We start from the raw sequence: 12,675 nt of genomic DNA on the forward strand, positions 1-12,675 counted from the left end.
AAAGGCGCATTCCCTAAAACATGGCAAGTGTCAGTTGTCACCCACTTGGATCCACGCTGCAGGAGCGACGACAATCCCAAACCTCAACCCCCACACAGACTGCAGTGCGTGATACATATGCCTCCACGCCCTACCGTCTGAGTCAGAGGAGAGGAAAGGGTAAAGAAAAGAAAAGAAAAAGGGAGGGATAAGACTCCTATGGACTCGATACGTCTCCAGTTCCCTTTATCTCTGAGGTGAAGGTAATGTACGCCTCCCACCCTGCAGGAAAGACAAAAAGGAAAAGGATAATGAAACTCACCCCACAACCCCCTCCTCTCTCTCTGCGCATGCCAGAACAAGAAATTACAACAACCCCTTCCTACCTGATGAGGGAATCCACATTCCTTAACTGGAAACTTCTCCAACTTGAATGAAGTCCACTTTGTCTTGGGTGATAGTAATCCCAAAAATAAATGATGAATATTTGGCAAAAGTAAATAAAGAAGGGAAAAAAGTCACTGAACCGACAGAAAAAACCCCTTCATTATTCCCGAAAAACGAGTGGCCACCCAACACGCCAAACGAAAATACCAACTAGCCGCTGGTCCGTGAAAACACCTCAATAGCACAAAACGAGGTGAATAGACTCCACAATAACCCCGGAAGGATTCTCCCAGCGAGTACTCACAACTGCACGCAGCCGCGTACAGACAAAGACGAAATCCCAGGTGAGTTGAAATCACTCCCCAGAACACACACTACGTAGTCCCGAATAAAGGTCACAATCCCAAATCCGACGTCCTCGCAGCAGAACGAAGCCTCGTTCTGTCCAGAGAAAACTCTCCAAACCGGTAGCAGCAAAACTCTCCTCAAGGGCGAAGAAGCAAGGAAGACCCAAAACAGACTTGACAACGTGACCAGTAGCGAAACCAAGCAGGGAGTGTCCGGTCCGACTCTCTTTCATACAGTCACGTGAAGAAGAAGGAGGAGGGGAGTGACCAATGCACACGCAAAGAGAGAGGACTAAGGTCCAAATCCTGCCTATATCCCAACAGTACCCCCCCGCAAAGGCCTCCCCACCGGACGGGGTTTTGAAGGGTGTCGAAGATGGAACAGCCTCACCAACCTCGGGGCATGGACTCCACTTGCCGCCTCCCATGAACGATCCTCAGGGGGATATCCCTTCCAATCTATTAGATACATGAGTCTCCCTCCCCGTCTTCTGGAATCCAAGATGGCATTAACTTCAAACTCCTTGTCATCACCCACCATTAGAGGGAGAGGAGGGGGCAACACCTGAGTGGTGTCATGATAAGGTTTCAGAAGTGAAGTATGGAAAACAGGATGGACTCCATACTCGTCAGGCAACTCCAACTTCATGGCCACAGGATTCACCCGTTTAGCAATAGGAAAAGGGCCCACGTACCTGAGTTGTAATTTACGGGAACCACCCAACCTCAGATTGCGTGTGGAAAGCCACACCCTATCCCCCTCTTTATAACATGGAGCGGGAGTTCTGTGTCTATCTGCCTGTTTTTTCATATCCTCCTTGGCCCTTTCTAAATGTTCCTTAGCCTTCATCCATATCTGACTCAATGTAAGCCCCAAAGAGGTCACAGCAGGGACCTGACCCGAAGGCTGAATGGGGATAGCCCTAGGATGAAACCCCATGGAACAAAAGAAAGGAGTCACTCCAACGGCTGAATGCACGCTGTTGTTATACGCGAATTCAGCCAATGGTAGAGCCATGACCCAACTACATGACAATGAAGTTATAAGACACCTCAAATATTGTTCCATGGTCTGATTGGCACGCTCTGTCTGACCGTCCGATTGGGGGTGATATGCGGAGGACAAACACAATTCCATCCGCAGAGCCTTGCACAACTCGGACCAGAAATGGGAAATAAACTGAGCCCCCCTATCGGACACAATCGCCAAAGGCAGCCCATGCAACCGTACCACAGAGGACACAAAAATCAAAGCCAATTCCCTTGCCGTAGGCAACTTAGCCAGAGGCACAAAATGCACCATCTTCGTAAAGGAGTCTACCACAACCAAAATTGCCGTAAATCCAGACTCATCCGGCAGATCAGTGACAAAGTCCATGCTTATGGTCTGCCAGGGCGCTGTAGGTACTGGCAAAGGATGTAATAACCCGGAAGGCTTAGCATGAGTTGGTTTATTGATGGCACACACAGGACAGGCCGCTACATAAGACTGCACATCCTGACCTACCGACTCCCACCAAAACCACCGCAAGCACAACTCCTTAGTTTTATTCATACCAGGGTGCCCAACTAAAGAGGACGAATGACACCATTCCAAAACCATATCCCGAAGGGGAGGGGGGATGAACAGTTTATCCTCATGGTACAACACCCATCTCTCATACTAAACAACGGCTGGGATAACCAAGAAGTAAGGTCGATCTTTCCCAACCTTTGTTGAACCAATGCCTTGAAATCTTCGGTGGAAATACTGCCCACTATCCTGTCTGGATCAATAAATGAACCCTGTTCTTTCTCCATTGACATATCAGCTTGTTTCACATGGATGCGAGACAAGGCATCCGACTTCAATTGCTGAGAAGCTGGCCTGTAAGTAATGGTAAAATCATACTCATTAAAAAATGAAACCCACCTCATTTGACGAGGGGTCAAAGCTCGTGCGGAGCGAAAGAACTCCAGGTTCTTATGATCCGTAAAGATCGTTATCGGATGTCGAGCGCCCCACAGGTAGTGACGCCACTCCTCAAAGAATAACTTTATGGCCAACAACTCCTGCTCAGCTACGGTATAATTCCTTTCAGCGGGCAACAAAGTCTTGGAGAAGAAGGCAATGGGATGCATCAAACCATTCTCTGCATCTCTCTGTGACAACACCCCTCCCACAGCACACAAGGAGGCATCCGCCTCCACAAAAAAGGGCAACGTCGGATCAGGGTGAACCAAAACAGGTGCCGAAGTAAATCTGTCGATCAGCAAATCTAAAGCAGATTGAGCATAATCCGACCAAACAAAAGGCACTCCCTTTTTCAACAATACCGTCATAGGAGCTATGATCTCTGAGAAATGGGAAATAAACCGCCGATAAAAATTGTCGAATCCAAGCAATACTTGGATCTCCCTCACACAGGTCGGTGACGGCCAAGATGTTATGGCCTCGATCTTCTTGGGATCCATCATGATCCCCTTAGCCAAAATCACAAACCCCAGAAACTCCACCTTAGAGGAGTGAAACATACACTTTTCTATTTGTACGTAAAGCTGATGTTCTTTTAAACGCTGCAATACCTGTCTCACATGCACTTCATGTTCTTCTACAGAATCAGAAAAAACAAGGATGTCGTCGATGTAGACTATGACGCTCAAGTCCAGGTATTCCCTCAATACCTCGTTAATATAAAACTGAAAAGCAGCCGGAGCGTTACAGAGCCCAAAGGGCATAACGCAGTATTCATACAAGCCAAACTTGGTCCGGAAGGCGGTCTTCCATTCGTCGCCTTCAAGAACTCGAATGAGATGGTACGCGCCCCGTAGATCAAGTTTGGTAAAAACCGTTGCATGCTTCAGTTGATCAAGCAACACAGGTATCAAGGGAAGAGGGTACTTGTTCTTAATCGTACCCTTATTGAGCGCTCTGTAGTCCACACACGCTCGAAGGCCCCCCTCCTTCTTAGGAATGAAGAAGATGGCCGACGACACCGGAGAAGTAGAGGGGGGAATAAAACCTTTCGCTAACATCTCATCAATGTAGACTTTAAGGTGCTTTCTTCGGGGCCAGACAAAGCATAAATCCTACTACAGGGTAGTGATGCCCCTGGGACCAAATCAATCCTACAGTCGAAGGAGCGATGAGGGGGAAGGTCGTTAGCTTTCCCTTTATCAAATACATCGCTATAGACCAAATAGGGTTTAGGTACTCTTATCTCCTCTTCACTCCTTCCACCAGTTCCCGCGGCACAACTCAAAGGTGTAATCCAATCCGTAGCTACCCTATGACAACATTGCAAACAATGTACAGTGTCAAGGGTCACTGTGCGCCTGATCCAATCAATCTTGGGATTGTGTGTCTGCAACCATGGTACCCCTAACACAATACCAAAAGAAGGTGCATCAATCAGGTCGAAACCTATTTCCTCTGAATGACCATTGTCACAAATCATGCACATGGGTTTCGTCTGCCGCGTGATCGTACCAGAAGACAATTCAGTGCCATCGATTGCCCGCACGGGCTCTGGCTGGTCCTTATAAACCCAGGGAACACCCAGTTTTTCCGCTAACTTTAGATCCATGAAATTCCCCGTAGCACCTGAATCCAATAAGGCTGAGACCGGAGCCCTATGGGTCTCTGTGATAACCAAACACACAGTAATGGTGAAATGCCTTGGCACCCTCTTCACTATTCCAGAAATTTGGTAAGGGGTAATAATTATCTCAGATTCCTTCTCTCCACCATCACTATTCACACAAGCCACAGCCTTGCGAAGAGGCATAGTAGAAGGCTTCACTGGGCAGTCCCTCGCATAATGTCCTCCCTGTCCACAATATAGACAAAGGTTATTCGATCGACGCCTTTCTTTCTCCACAGCACTCAAAGGGCCCCTTACTCCACCTATTTCCATAGGTTCCGATGTAGACTTCTGTTTCCCTGTACCCCGTGACTCACTATGAATGGGCACAGGTCTCGGCACAAAGGATCTAATCCTTTCTCCCCTCCTCTCCAACAACCTGTGGTTCAATTTAACCACCAAATCAATAAACTCAGCACAATCAGAAGGAGGGTTAACCACCTGGGATACCACATCCTTAATCTCATCACATAATCCTTGATAGAATAAGGAAGTCCGCTTATCCGCAGGCCAATGCGTTTCACCAACTAATCTATTGAAATTCGATACATAAGTCAATAGATCTTGTGTTTGCCCTGTCTCATTTTCAGGAGCTCAGCGTCGCTGGCCTGCATAAATGCATGTTTAGCAAAAAGACCATGCATCATTTCCTTGAATCCATCATAGTCGTTCAGTACAGGATCATCGCTCTCCACTAAAGGCACAGCCCACGTGGCCGCCGTTCCTACCAAATAAGAAATTACGAATGCCACCTTAGCTGCGTCATTAGGAAATGCTGCAGGTCTACATAAGAAATGAAGATGGCACTGATTCATAAAGACAGCATATTTATTCGAGTCCCCTGAAAACCTCTCAGGAACAGCTAAAGGAACCGGGGTAGGTGTTGTAACATTAACAGTCAGGGGAGCGGCACTACTTCCGGCTCCTCTATCATACTGGAATGTGGCAGGGTGCAGTACGGGCTTTCCTAATCCCCAACTCCCCTGATCTCTGGATCTAGCCGTACTTAACTCCTGACGCAACCCCTGATTCTCCTGTTTCAGGTCCTGTAACTGAGTCTCCAAAGCCGTAATGGCACGCATTAATTCCTGCATAGTGGGGACCCTCTCATCCTGCTCGTCCTCGGTCCTATCAACATTCATCCTCGCTCGGGCAGCGCAATCTATTCGTGGGCTTGGTTTTCTGTCAGTTGTCACCCACTTGGATCCACGCTGCAGGAGCGACGACAATCCCAAACCTCAACCCCCACACAGACTGCAGTGCGTGATACATATGCCTCCACGCCCTACCGTCTGAGTCAGGGGAGAGGAAAGGGTAAAGAAAAGAAAAGAAAAAGGGAGGGATAAGACTCCTATGGACTCGATACGTCTCCAGTTCCCTTTATCTCTGAGGTGAAGGTAATGTACGCCTCCCACCCTGCAGGAAAGACAAAAAGGAAAAGGATAATGAAACTCACCCCACAACCCCCTCCTCTCTCTCTGCGCATGCCAGAACAAGAAATTACAACAACCCCTTCCTACCTGATGAGGGAATCCACATTCCTTAACTGGAAACTTCTCCAACTTGAATGACGTCCACTTTGTCTTGGGTGATAGTAATCCCAAAAATAAATGATGAATATTTGGCAAAAGTAAATAAAGAAGGGGAAAAAGTCACTGAACCGACAGAAAAAACCCCTTCATTATTCCCGAAAAACGAGTGGCCACCCAACACGCCAAACGAAAATACCAACTAGCCGCTGGTCCGTGAAAACACCTCAATAGCACAAAACGAGGTGAATAGACTCCACAATAACCCCGGAAGGATTCTCCCAGCGAGTACTCACAACTGCACGCAGCGGCGTACAGACAAAGACGAAATCCCAGGTGAGTTGAAATCACTCCCCAGAACACACACTACGTAGTCCCGAATAAAGGTCCCAATCCCAAATCAGACGTCCTCGCAGCAGAACGAAGCCTCGTTCTGTCCAGAGAAAACTCTCCAAACCGGTAGCAGCAAAACTCTCCTCAAGGGCGAAGAAGCAAGGAAGACCCAAAACAGACTTGAGAACGTGACCAGTAGCGAAACCAAGCAGGGAGTGACCGGTCCCACTCTCTTTCATACAGTCACGTGAAGAAGAAGGAGGAGGGGAGTGACCAATGCACACACAAAGAGAGAGGACTAAGGTCCAAATCCTGCCTATATCCCAACAGTAAGAAGCATGTATTGTGGTATTCCATAAAAAAGGTAAACCGGCGGATATGCCAGGATCATATCGTCACATTTCACTTTTAAATGCGGATGGTAAAATATACTCAAAGATATTAGCTAACAGGCTTTCTCCTGTTATCTCGGGACTAGTATTGACTGTGCAGCATGGATTCATTCCTCAACGAGGCACCACAAATCATGTTAATCGAGTGATAACCCTACTTGACTTTGCAAAAGCCACTCGGGAACCTTTGTGTTTGATTTTACTTGACGCCGAGAAGGCTTTTGACCGTGTTGCCTGGCTCTTCCTGTGGGATATCATGAGGGGTCGGGGCTTCGGGCCACAGTTTATTAAAGCACTTCAGATATTATATCATCACCCGGTTGCCCGAATTAGGACTATGGGATTGGAGTCGGCTGAAGTTCAAATATGTAGGGGGACCAGACAAGGTTGCCCATGTTCTCCTCTTTTATTTTCATTATACATTGAACCCTTTTTAAGAATGCTGGAGGCTAACCTAAGGATACCCCCTATATCCATACAGACTTATCAGTTTAAGGTTCTAGCATACGCTGATGACGTGGCAATTGTCACGCCTAATCCAGCTATAGCGATTCAGGCTATCGAACAATTGGCTACAGAATTTGGTAGGTCATCAGGTTATAAGTTGAATTCTGCTAAGACTCAGCTATTAAGTATAAATATGACAAAGTATGCTGACTCAAGGTTATGTCAAGAGGTGGTTTATCTAGGGGTTAAGCTTCAAGCATATCTTTGGTCAAAGTTAATTGGGATCAGCTTCTATGTGGAGTACGGAAAAAGCTAGATCAGGCAGAATGTTTACATCTCTCGTTAGTGGTCCGATGTAATTTGTTAAAAATGATGATCCTTCCTTAAGTGTTATATTTTTTTCTACTACAGGCAATTTGTATGCGTTTTATGTGGTCTGGGGGCAAAGCACGTCGGGCCGGACGTTTTATGACACTGCCAAGAAATGTAGGTGGATGGGCAGTACCTGACTTTGCATTATATTATTATGCATGTATGTTACAAGGAATCGGAATTTTGCTAACAGGAGCTGGACCAGTAAGACTTGCGGAATCCCCCTCGATTTATCAAATGCTGCTTGGGGTTAAAGCTAAAAACAGCTTGTTTTTACATCCGGAATGGAGCTACTATAAACGCACGCGATTTAAGACGCTGGAGGCTGCGTTCAAGGTATGGCGCACAGTCAGGCGGATGCTTGGACTGGAAAAAATCACATGGTATACCCCATTAGTAGCATCAATATTTTTACCACTTGATATATGGGATAGAGTAGTATACATGTGGAAAGAGAAAGGAATAAGGTTTGTGGGCGACCTGTATGCTGGTGGGTCTCTTAAATCCTTTGAACAACTGCGAGAAGAAAACCAACTCCCTAGGGAGAGCTTTGCTAAATATCTGCAGATTAGAAATTATCTGGGGAATTGTGGATACATCTTTCAATCTAACTCTCTGATTGAGGACATTATAAAAGATGCAAAGATTGGTTCATTATATAATCATATGTTAAGCACTAAAGATAATGATATCGAACAACAGAATTTTAAATGGGGGGCTAAACTTGGCAGGTCGGATATTCAAATTGAAACCTCCCTGGCAATGGCTAAAAATTTATTTTTATCAGCAAAGCTCTCTTCACAGCACTTTAAATCAGTCTTTAATCTATATTACACTCCAGACAAGGTATCTAAATGGCCCGTAGATGCGATGGGGAAATGCTTCCGCTGTGGTATAATATCTGCAGATGATGTTCATATCTTTTTTACCTGTACAGTTTTGGCACCGTTGCTGACACAGATTGAAAAATGTATTTCTGAAGTGGTTGGGAATCAAATACAGCTGTCAGCAACACAGGTAAAACTGGGTGTAGAAATGGGTATAATAAATACTCGAATTCCGAAGCAGTATATTAATCTGATCTTCTTAGTGACGGCTGTTAATAGACTCAGCATTGCATCTGCGTGGCTACAACAGGAACCGCCTGCTTTTGAGGCTTGGCGGTCCAGGTTTTTTGCGGTACATAATATGGAGTGTAGCCTGTATGCTCTCAAGGGTCCTCGTAAAAGGAAGATTGATGAACAGATATGGGGCTTAGTTACAAAGTATATGGAGTCTTGAAGAGGGACCTTGTACATTATTAGCCATATTCGTGACAGCCTTTAAGTTAGATGTGCCTTATTTTTATTTTTATTGTCATATGTTTTTAGATTGCTGCTCTGACTGCTTATGGTTTATGATCTATGATTCTCGAAAATATCATTGTCTAAATAGGCTATTATTTGTAATCTGTTTTATACGACAAGTGGATACACACCAATCAACTCATGTGTTTATGCAAAAAAATGAAAAAAAAAAAAAATGATCGCGGACGGACTTGAGTCCGTCCGCGATCACCGAGGAGGAGGGAACCTCCGTATGGGCATGCAGAGTTCCCTCCTGTCCAATTAGGATGTGACCGCCACCCTGGCGGTCACATCCTCTATTTGTAACATTGCGGCGGGTGCGGCTTCAAGCTGCACCCGCCGCAATGTTACAGATGCATACATTGCATTTGTATGCAGAAAGCGGCAGGCACCGCGCGGTGCCAGACGATTTCAGCATACAAATGCAGGGGGGGTACCATAGGTACCCCCCATGTGTACCCCCCACACCCCCTTCACCCAGGGGGCCCGCTACGGGCCCCCGAGGTGAAGATCCGCATGCTTTTCTCGGCGGAGAAGCCGCCGCGGAAAAGCATGTTTTCTCAGCCATCCTAATATGTCTGGCGGTGTCTGAGAGACACTGCCACCATATTAGGCCTTTTCCGCCGCGGTTGTAAGCCAACCGCGGCGGAAAAGCGGCGGACTGAAACCAGGACCCACCAGCCATCCTAATGTGGCGGTGGGTCTTTGGTGGGTCCACAGAGGATTTTCCGCATCCTCCGGGCCGGCGGTGGCTTCCGCCGGCCCGGAGGATGCGGAAAATCCTCCATCGTAATCAGCCCTTAAGTTAGTTCCTCTACTTCTTTTTTAAGACTTGAGCCCTGGATTAACTCCTTATGAGCGACACTTGGCAGGGCTGAAAAATGTGCACAGCTTCACAACTTCAGTCTAAGTACACCCATGTCACTTCATATCTTAAAACGAGGGGTTGGGGTTTTTGTTTGTAAAGCATGTGAATTCCAAAACTTATGATTCAACCTGTGTACCTTATAGCATTTCAAAAGTTAAGTCAGCCTTTGGCTTTCACTAGACTTGGACAAAGAGGGGTATAGGTGCAGGGCTGCAGCAAATTTTGCAGAGCCACGCTGCGCCATTTCCAAAATGCAGCAATGAACAGAATTTACAAGAATATGGCGCAACCCTGTGTTTTTCCTAGCACTAGCGCTAAAAGTAGCTGCCTAGCGCCAATACAGAAACTCTTGCGCCATAGTGCAAGGGTGCCTGTGTTGCAGGGATGATTGCTTATGTGCACGAAGGTGTCCCTTCCTGCACACAAACAATTAATAACAGTGATTTGTTACTTCTATGTGTGCTGCATGTAGCAGGGCATTGCGTCACCGCATTGTTGGTAAAAGTGACGTTCCGGTGACGCTATCCCCTTGTACATATGCCACAGAGTTTGTGTGGTCGCTATTGATAAATGTTATTAACATGCCGCACCCTCAGTCGTTCATGTCGAAGGTCGCTCAATGACGTTACTTCCTGTTTGTTTTAATAAGGATGACATTGCATTTGACTTCCGGTTTACAGCTTCGATTATTCCTGTAGAGTCGTGCTACTTTTGCTACGTTCTGCGTGCAGGTTTGGTTTCCAAAGCTGGGAGTGCACTTCCAGCCCAGGGCCTTCGGCTACTTGCATGTAAGAGAGCTTTGTTAATCTTTCCCATGGCCCATGCCTCCATCCTCTCCCGCGGCCGCTGAGCTGTGGCAAAGCCTATGGATTCCAGATGGCAGATTTCCAAAGTTCAAAATCTTAGCAACAAAATGCCCCATGTGCTCGTTGTGTATGTGCTCTAACTATGCATGCCTTTTATGAGTCGCGGCGCTTTCCATCCAAATTCATGCACAGAATGCACGTGGAGAGAAATGCCTCTGGACGTGTTTGGACAGACGTCATGCGCACACGGGCAACACCCGCATTCCAGATGCTGCACGTGAAAATGGTGCAAATTCTATTGTGCACCTATTCTGGCCTCTTCATGTAACACATATCTTGCCAAAGAGGATTTGTGGTAAGCGCCTTCTGCCCACTTGAGCACTTTTGTATCACGGATGCCAAATGCGGACAGGGGCAATGGTGAACCAAGAATCTCTTAGACCGATCACCAACTGCTGGCGGTCGAGTATGGTACGTTTTATGCAGTTATGTTATGTGTATTCGTAAAGCGCACGACCACCCGTGAGGACACAGCGGGTTCTCACCATTCACTTTCATTTTTTTTCAGATATGTAACTGCTTATTTTGTCGTGTGAACCTGCAATACAACATCCAAGGCTCTTGTAAACATCCTGGGGCAGATGTACAAGCCTCAAGCAGGCGTAAGGAGTGACGCAGCACAATAGGAGTAGGCATTCCTAAGCATTGCTGGAGTTGTGTCACAACATCCAAGACTCTTATAAACACCCTGGGCCAGATTTTCGAGCTTCAAGCTTGCGACACGACCTCAGCAATGCGTTACCTTCATGACAACAGATGTGTGACGCATCTGTCAATCCTTGCGCCACGGTGCGCCGCATTGTAAAGGGAGGGCCCTGTTGTGAAATGTATCAACAAACCAAATAAGTAATGGTTGAAAACCAAGAGAAAGTTAATTGTAGGAGGATGCCGCTTTTTTTGCGAGCCTAGGAAGCTGTGAACATGGGTCAAATTAGCACTATATTGTGCACAATTTTAAATAAAATCTCATGATCTGTTTCACTGCAGCCATTTCACACATGCCCAGTCTTAAAACACAATATTAGGATTCACGCCCATTCAAAACACTCACCACACACTACACTGAAAAAAGGATAAAAATGTGAAACCTTAAAATCTCACTCTGTAATAGCATATAATTTACAGAGCATATTTAAACAGATATTTGGTCTATAAAACAATAATTTATGATACAAAAAGTGGCAAAAATACTATAAAAGAGCTGAATATGTAAGTTAAAAGGCCAGGATATTTTATGAGGCAAAATATGAGCTTTTCAACCAGAATTTACTCCTAAAGCTTTCACCTTTTGAAAACTATGCAGCTCAATAGCAATACTCCATATACTACTGTATTTTCCCAGTGCTTAATTTGTAATCCTACAAGTGTGACAATACAGACTACTTCAGGACCCCAAAGCTATAAGAATGGCTTGGGCGGCAGTCAGTAGTCATTTTTAAAATGTATTGAATTAATAAACAACTGTTGTTGTGCTCATTTTTAAATTAGACATGCAGCATCACCATGTGGCAGACTGTTACAAGTCCAAGTGTTGACAATTAAATGCCAGTGCTGAGCACCAGAAACCACCGCCTCAAATTAAGTACTGATTTTCACACATTGTTATCTAGGTAAGGAAAGCACATTTTTAGATGTGGCAAAGGAATAAGATCTTCCACTTCTACCTCAACTGAGGGCAACCATAAACCCTCTTTGGCTCACTCACCCTCACATAAGGCAATAAAACCTGTTATTCCGCCAAGAATGGTGAGACCTTGACCAATCATTATAGTTCACAGGTGAACTGAGTCCATTGTACCTCCTCTTAACCTTAGGGCAGTTCTGAAACATATGTGTAAGTTCACCTCTATACACACCACAATTCCAACAAAGAGTAGAACCGTTCAGTCTGTCTAGGCAATGTTTCTGGAACCCAAAAAGTCTAAAATTCTGTTGAATTTCCATCCGGTTGGTGTAGCTAGACATGTAGCTTAACTCATTATAGCAACACAACTTAAAATTCGAAAAAGTAAATTTGCTGCTCAGACAAACAAGAGGACACTTCACAGCCTTGTCACCAGATGTGCCACATGCTTTTCATCATTCATAGCAGCATCTTAAGCCTTACCTTAGTGGGAATCAGAGGCTCCTTGTCATCAATGTCAATGAGCACATCATCTTTGGGTGTGTAAGCAGCATCACCTGTG

General features: G+C 45.7%; 1 protein-coding gene across 1 annotated transcript in view; it reads right to left on the reverse strand.

Annotated features, from left to right (window-relative positions):
- The window catches only part of DYSF (dysferlin), a 1,004,398-nt gene that overhangs the window by 229,752 nt on the left and 761,971 nt on the right, over positions 1–12,675 (reverse strand). The window contains exon 41 of the mRNA XM_078674496.1: positions 12,597–12,670. Within this exon, the coding sequence (XP_078530622.1) occupies positions 12,597–12,670 (74 nt within the window). The remainder of the gene's footprint in view (positions 1–12,596; positions 12,671–12,675) is intronic.

The sequence above is a fragment of the Lissotriton helveticus genome, chromosome 2_1 (assembly GCF_964261635.1).
Source record: "Lissotriton helveticus chromosome 2_1, aLisHel1.1, whole genome shotgun sequence".
Taxonomy (NCBI): Eukaryota; Metazoa; Chordata; class Amphibia; order Caudata; family Salamandridae; genus Lissotriton; species Lissotriton helveticus.